The sequence below is a fragment of the Lindgomyces ingoldianus genome (assembly GCF_010093535.1).
Source record: "Lindgomyces ingoldianus strain ATCC 200398 unplaced genomic scaffold BDR25scaffold_99, whole genome shotgun sequence".
Taxonomy (NCBI): Eukaryota; Fungi; Ascomycota; class Dothideomycetes; order Pleosporales; family Lindgomycetaceae; genus Lindgomyces; species Lindgomyces ingoldianus.
In genome coordinates, this window is record NW_022985260.1 from 1 (window position 1) to 7740 (window position 7740).

A 7740-nucleotide genomic window follows, 5' to 3' on the forward strand; every position below is an offset into this window, starting at 1 on the left:
AGGAGTTAAGCCATCACCAAGGAAGCGCTTAGGTAATAACACACTAGTGCCCTCTAGGCTAGAGCCGGGCGTAATAAAGACATCATCATCATCATTATTAGTACTAAGATGTATTTAGCCACACAGCAGCTTACTAGCTACTAGTACATTGTCTATATAACCACAAGATTGTCCTTACAGAGCCTCTCCCTAATAGTTACAGTCTGTTATACAAACAGAACCTTAAGAAGCTAGAGGTAATAAAGAAATATATTATAAATAATCTAAAATATAGCTTTATTAAGTAAAGTTAGAGCCCTTTTACATCTTCTATTTTTTATGTACAGAAACTAAATAGCAACTTATGTATCTATGTTAATTACTGCAAACTTAACGCTTTTACCTGCAAGAATGTGTATCTAATACTGCGTATAAATAAACTCCTGTTAAGACCTACTAAGGTAGTAATCTTTACTAAGTTTAATATTTACGTAGCTTTTAATAAAATTAGAATAGATTTAAGCTCTAAGAAGTGTACTACCTTTTAGACATAATATAAAACTTATAAGTGTAAAGTCTTACCTTTTAGATTATATAATAGTCTAGTAACTTACTAGCGCTATATAAACAACATATTAATTAACTATCTAAATAATTTTTGTATTACTTATCTTAATAACATTCTTATTTACTCTAAAGATAAGGTAACTTATATCCTCTATATTAAAAAAGTTTTAGAAAGGCTCTAGTAAGTAGAATTATAAGTAAAAATTAGAAAAAGTAAATTTTATATTACTTAAATAAGGTATCTTAGCTATATACTCTTAAATAAAAGACTAAAGGTTAACCTAAAAAAAGTAGAGGTGCTATGTAACTAGTAGGCGCCTACTACTATAACAGGTGTAAAATTCTTTCTAGGCTTTACTAGATTTTATTAGCAATTTATTTTAAAATTCTTTTATATAGTAAAACTAATTATTACGCTTTAAAGCTCTACTACCCCTTTTATATAGACTTTAGAGTGTAACATAGCTTTTAAAAAGCTAAAGTCTGCGCTACTAAGTATACCTACACTCTACTATTTTAACTTTATGTTATAAACTAAAATTAAAACTAACACTTTTAATAGAGTAGTAGCAGAAGTCCTTTTTTAGGAACAAGCAAATAGAAATTAGTGCCCTGTATTATTTTATAGCAAGGTCCTATTTAGTTTAGAGCTAAACTAAGAGATACATAATAAGAAGCTATTTACAATTGTTACTACGTTTAAATAATAAAAGGCTAAGCTTACATTTATAGCAACAAGCACCCTAGTATATACTAATTATTATTTATTAAAGTACTTTATAATAATAAAGGTGCTAAATGCTTATTAAGTCTATTAGGCTAAAAAGTTAGCTTAGTATTACTTTTAAATTAAGTACACCCCTAGCAAGAACAACACTAGGGTAGACATCCTTAGTTATTACAAACAAGACATAGAAAATTTAAGAGCAGCTTAAACTAATAATAGGTTAAGAGTCCTACTAAGACTGCACTAACTTTACTCTTAAATTAACTCTAAACTAGCCTAGTACTATATTGCTTAAACAATAACTTAAGCAGCTACACTAAACATTGTAGAAGGACTAGACTAGGTTATGTCTTTAGATTTTCTAGAATTAATTAATATATTACTTTAAAAGAATTAAGCCTTTTTTACACAAAAGTAAGAACTCTTACTCTACTATTATTAAATAAAAAATAGACTACTTTTTTATGCTAACTGCTTATGTGTGCTAGCAGACTTATTACTGTGTACCTAACTTATTTAAGAAGTCTACAACTAAGTATCCTTAGTACACCTAAGTGCTACAAAGACCTATTAGTTACTAGCCTAAAAGTACTACTAAAAGGGTATAGAGGCTACTTGCAAACAATACATATAGAATTGCCTCCTCTGTTATAAGGCTTATTTAAAATAGACCTAAACCCTAGGCTTTATCTACCTTCTACTAATTCCTACTTAACTAATGTAGCACCTGTGCATTAACTTTAAGGAGTTCTTTAAAGACAAGTCTAGATATAATTAAATTATAGTTATAATTAATTACCTGTTAAAACAAGCTATTTCTATCCCCTGCTATAAAATAATTAACGCCTAAAAAATAGCTGCTTTGTTTATTTAATAAGTGTACTATTTTAGCTACACACTTAAAACTATTATTTTTAATTAAGGACCTTAGTTTGTATCTAGTTTCTAGTCTAAATTCTGTTAAATTTTAGGCATAAAAGTTAAGCTCTTTACTGCTTATTATAAGAAAACAGATAGCTAAATAGAGATTATAAATAAGTATATTAATTAAAGACTAAGGCTTTTTATATTTTTTTACTAAGATAACTAGAGTTCCTTACTGCCTTTAATTAATTAGGCTTAGATAACTTTACTTTATGCAATAATTAAAATGTCTCTATATTAAGTTCTATACAGCTCTAAACTATGTTAAAGCTAGGACTAGAAACATTCTACAGAACCTATTACAGCCACAGACAAGCTAAATTATAAGAATGCTCTAGCATTAGCAACCTGCATGCATGCAGCCTAGGAGTTAGCTAAGACCTATATAGAAAAGGCCTAGGATTAGATGCAAACTGTAGTTAACCGCCACTGCTAGCTAGTTAACTAGGAGGTTAGCAACATAGTCTACCTAGACACTAAGAACCTTGCTGTCTAGAGACCTAGCTAAAAACTATCTAAACAATAAAAAGGCCTTTTTAAGGTACTTAAATAAGTTAGAAACTTATACTGCCTAGAGCTACCTTTAGAGTTAAAGATACATAATGTCTTTGCACTAAATATACTCTGTAAAGACCCTTAGAATCTACTTCTAAAACAAGAACCTCTAAAACCCCCTAGAATTGCTATTAATAAGGTAGAAGAGTAGAAAGTAGAGGAAATACTTGCTAGCAAGCTCTACTAGAAAACACTTAAGTACTAGGTAAAATAGGTAGAACATAACCCTAATCTAGTCTAGTACAAGGCTTTAAATTTTATAGGTTCCCCTTATAAACTAAAGGCCTTCTATAATAAGCATCTAAATTAGCTAGAACCTCTAAGGGCCTTATATAAGTAGATTAAGGCTTTTAAAGCTAGTGTAGAAGGCATAGATTACTTAGCAAACAATAAAGTATAAAAGTAAGGAGTAAATTTATAGTTATACATAAAGGTATTACAACTCTAAGGACACTGCTAGCAGTGCAAAGGAATACTTAGTAAGGACACCTAGCTAAATTAGACTAGTTTTGTTTTAAGGATGCAGAGGATATAACAGCAATACTTTGTACTATAACTACTACTAATAGGGACTATTAGTCTACAGGGGGGGGTAGTGTAACGATTCTCATGAATCGTTCCATCTCAGGTCGCCCGGAACCTATCTGAAGGGTCTCCGTATCGGCTCCGACCCTGGCTCAACCCTGACTCAACTCTGCCCGGCCCCCTGCTATTACCCCTATTCCCTCATGTATTTAGTCGCACCTTGCCCCGTAGCTAGCTCAGTAGTTTTCTGATATCCTACGTACAAGGCCTATAGGTGTTATTGGTATTCCTAGGTCTCTGAGTCCCCACGCACTCCCATATGCCTCTGAGTGGATTCATACCGCATTCGGACCCATTGTCTTGCCTGCGCCGTTACAATTAGCTATAAATGCTATCTAAGGGGAAATTCCTTGCGCATATAGCTTAAGTATAGTCTTAACAATCACCTGCTCCTTTTTATTGCCTAGCCTCTGTAATTTAGCTATAGAATTAGCTTGTAAAGGTTGTCTAGCGCTGTAGTTATTTATTGTCTTTTATAGAACCTTGCACATAGCTACAGCACATTTCTTTAAGAGTTTTATGTTTTATTTAAAAGCTTAGAGCGTAAGCTGTATCTAACGTTCTTTTAGCGCGTCTAAGTAGTGTTGTGGGGAATGCATTAGTGTAGAAAGGGTGGTTTAGTAGGGTCTTAGCAAAAGTGAGCGACTTGGGTGTGTGAGCAACTCGCCCATGAAGTACGTTAATAATAAAAAGTAGTTAATTATTAAGCATATATAGAAGGCGAATATATAAGAATGTTTCTTTTAGCTAGCAGCTATAACTAATATAGCTAATCTTTTACACACTAAGTGAAATCTAGGCTATGTTAGCATAAACTAGCGTGGTATAGTTATTAAGTATTATTTAAAGCTTAAATTAAAGTTCAAGTATTACTATAACGTAATACGTTGATCTTAATTTAATTCTTAGCCTAGGAGACAACGTCTCTTAATATTGCATCTAGCACTGCACTACAAATTCTATAGTTGCTTCTATAGGGTTATTTGCTACTATAGGCATTGCAGGATTACACTAGAATTAATCTAGGTTTAAAACTAGTGCAAAACGTCTCTACATCTGCAGCAGCACTTATTAGTTTCGCAAATGTAAGTATTTAAACTCTGCTGCTTGTATAAAGGATAGAAGCTAGACTATTCTACTTAGCAGAAAGTTAATTAGGCCTACAAAGACCCTAATATTATCTTAAAAGTGTAGGCTGCTCTAGAGAGAGGCAAGCAGCAGTAAGAGAAGCAGCAAAGACAGCAAAGCACTCTACCACCTCTTAATTTTAATAATAGCGAGTTTCCTAGCTTAACTCTGCAGTTAAATACTTTGCAGCAGGTCCTCGGCACTTCTGTCGATGTACTAAGCCTCATTAATTGCTGAATACTGGATCCTGACTCAAACGCGCATATCTGTAACAACACTTAATACGGCTGGACCTATCGACGAGAAGCAATGCTTGGAGAGCTCAGTTACTGCAAACAGGATAATAAGTACCCGAGCCTGAAATCGCACCAGCAACCAAGCTCCGTAAACCGGTGAAACCTGCCGATGGCAAGATTATTAGTCACTTCATATTGGTAGATGGATTTTAAGACTCTCAGTACTGTCTGTTTCACTGAGCGCGCTTACAAACTTTCGTAGTGTATTCACACTCTTGCGTCAGTGACACTGTTAGCAGCTTAGGCACTCTTGCCGCCTGTTGTGCTGCTAACTCGCAAGCCTTATGCAGATTTAATAAAGACTGTAGCGCGTATATTTTAACCTAGGATATCCCTCGCTGATAATCTATCTAAATCCGGACCCTGCACCCTCTGACTAGGATGACAATATCCCCCCGGCGGACACTTGAATATATGATACACAGATGGCCAAACTTCTACAATAATTATGAGAGGGTGTGAATAGAGCGATCTAACGTTGATTATATCTGTGCTTCTTTATAGATGAATGCTCTATATCGAGATTTAAATTGAAAGGGCATATTATAAAGCATATAGTTACTCGGGGTCACCCGGTGCTGATCGTTGGTGTTCTGTAGATACACCCACTCCTACCACTATGGATTATGCCCCAAAGCCTATTACTACTACAGCGAGCTTTAACCTAGTCGACTGAGGTTGGTGCAGGATCGAAAGGCGAGATAACGCGTGAGTCGACTTGGACCTTCTTGTTGAGGATTCTGTAAGTAAGTTATTAGATGATTTCTTGAGCCATATGATTCGAAGACAAAATGGAGGGCGTCAATTTACTTAGTACCAGAATTTCCATAGTTTGAGCCTAATCCATCGGTCACAGGCTTTAGAGTTTGAGCTAGAATCATGGTTCCTAGAATCCTGATCGGCGCATTTCCCATCACGTAGCATTTAGCCGAACGCATCAAAATTGATTGACCAAGCGCTAAATCCATGATAATCAAATGTCTTAGCTTCTTCCACGTGTCTTCTTGTGATAATGACTTTAGAGCATGAAATTGGATATGCAAGTGGCCAATCCGACAGCATTGAGACCCACCGCATGCCCCACACTCGGAGCTTGATCTGACTTCTTGGGAATTGGGGGCATCGTTCGTCTAAAGGGTTTCTCATAAAAGTATCTTGGTTAGGCCGTGGGTTGACCTTACACATTCACCGCCTGCTGCACTTCAAAACTCCATCACCCGTGAACACCATATCCCACCGATCCGAAACGTCATTTAAGCGTTCTGGTAGGGGCGCCGCCATGCCCACTCTCCGAACTTACTCGGCGATTGGAGCGGTGTTCCTCTCGATGTTGTACCAATGGTGGCTCAAGGATGTACTATTCGTAACCCTCGGTTTCGGGCGACGCATTGAGCCTATTGAGAATTTCCCTTACAAATGCCTCCCCCTTCAACATAAGCAGCTGGGGGCATGCGGAGATGTGTGGTTCGACGAGAAGGACCGAGTTTTGTATGCCGCTTGTGCTGGTATGGATTCACGGAACGAATGGAATCCAAGGTAAGCAGCCCAAGGATGCAGCTCACGAGGGTAATATTGATGATCAATCGCTAATGCGCCTCTTCGAAGCCTCTCACGATTTAACACCTCGGGTCGAAGGCCAGGAGGTTCTAATCTCATGGCAATCTACGTCGACGAGCCGCGGAAAGACGGCCTCTTCCGAATGCATAAAATCGAACCCACTCGGTACGGTAATGCGCCCGGCGATGGCCATTTGGACCTTGCTAGTTTCGACGTTGAGGTGGTGGATGATTATACTTTACGTTTCTGGCTTTTGAACCAGCGCCCACCGTACGACGCAAAAGGGAATCTTCTCGATGCCCGACAATTTGGCGCTAATACTACAATCGAGGTCTATGAGTACCGAAAGCGAGAGAAGAAGATGAGACATGTTGGAACTGGCTGGAATCCCTCCCTACACTCACCGAACAAAATTGCGTTCACCGGCGCCAACAATTTTGTCGTCAGCAATGATCGATCAAGGAGAGTGGGGCTACGCAAGAAACTCGATCCTCTGCTCGGTGGTGGGAGTCTCACATACCATGACGACTGGTGGGATACCTATGTCACAACCCCCAAAAAGATCCCCATTCCGGGAGGCCTGGTTAGAGGGAATGACGACCGCATTTACGTACCCTCAGTCATTGATGGAAAGATCCGCGTCTTTGAGTTACAGGAAGGTGGCCAATATAAACAAGTTCATGTGATCAAGATGGGCATGCCGATTGAACATCTAACGGTTGATTCGAAGGGTGACTTTTGGGCCGTCGGAAGAAGTAAATATGATCCCACAGGTCGATCAAGTAGTAGCTCGATATTCAAGATTGAGAAGTTCGAGGAGAGATGGCCAATTAGGTATGTGACCACAAAAATATTGGAGGATAGGGATAGGAAGGCTATTAACGGGGCCTCCGTGGTGAGGTATGACGCAAGGCAGAAAAGGCTGTATCTTGGGGGCGTATACAATCCATATATCGTAATGTGCGAGCAGAAGTCATAAGGAATGAAGGGCGATGGAATTAACTAGGGCAGAAGAATATGCTGGCAAATCTAGACATAATACAACTTCATCCACCATTCCGCGAATTTCGATATATTCCCCATTTTGCATTATCAGGGACGCTCTTGATACACGCTCCAGGAAGCTCTAGGTAAGGGCAGACTATCTTTAGTCTATTCGAACAGGAACATGCTAGCTCAGTCTGTTGATTTTATCCGATGAACCACAACGAATTCCAAGCCCTTCGGATGCTGGCAGTTGGAGAGTCTTAGAGTAGTCGGATATCACGAGTCTGTCACTCGGAAGACATTGAGGGGAAGGTATCGCCGCGCAGATCATTCCACCATGGATCCGAAATGATAGGAAGATGGGAAAGTTTTGCTAAATATGCAAGTAACACGGCAAAGTAGGGCCGCACGGACCCTCGGGTTGATGGGATGGGA

The 7740-nt window shown here is 38.2% G+C and overlaps 2 protein-coding genes across 2 annotated transcripts; one reads left to right on the plus strand and one right to left on the minus strand.

Moving 5' to 3' along the window:
* Window positions 1-4691: 4691 nt before the first annotated feature.
* Window positions 4692-6014, minus strand: BDR25DRAFT_364001 (uncharacterized protein; the record flags this gene model as incomplete). Its single annotated transcript, XM_033696814.1, has 11 exons — window positions 4692-4712; window positions 4751-4864; window positions 4891-4929; window positions 4956-5010; window positions 5124-5137; window positions 5168-5233; window positions 5334-5372; window positions 5435-5501; window positions 5572-5655; window positions 5696-5937; window positions 5979-6014. The coding sequence occupies 11 exons, from the start codon at window positions 6012-6014 to the stop codon at window positions 4692-4694; spliced, it is 777 nt and encodes a 258-aa protein (XP_033539356.1).
* Window positions 6015-6040: 26 nt separating this feature from the next.
* BDR25DRAFT_249038 (serum paraoxonase/arylesteras-like protein) lies at window positions 6041-7297 on the plus strand (the record flags this gene model as incomplete). Its single annotated transcript, XM_033685996.1, has 2 exons — window positions 6041-6297; window positions 6367-7297. The coding sequence occupies 2 exons, from the start codon at window positions 6041-6043 to the stop codon at window positions 7295-7297; spliced, it is 1188 nt and encodes a 395-aa protein (XP_033539357.1).
* Between the last annotated feature and the right edge of the window lie 443 nt (window positions 7298-7740).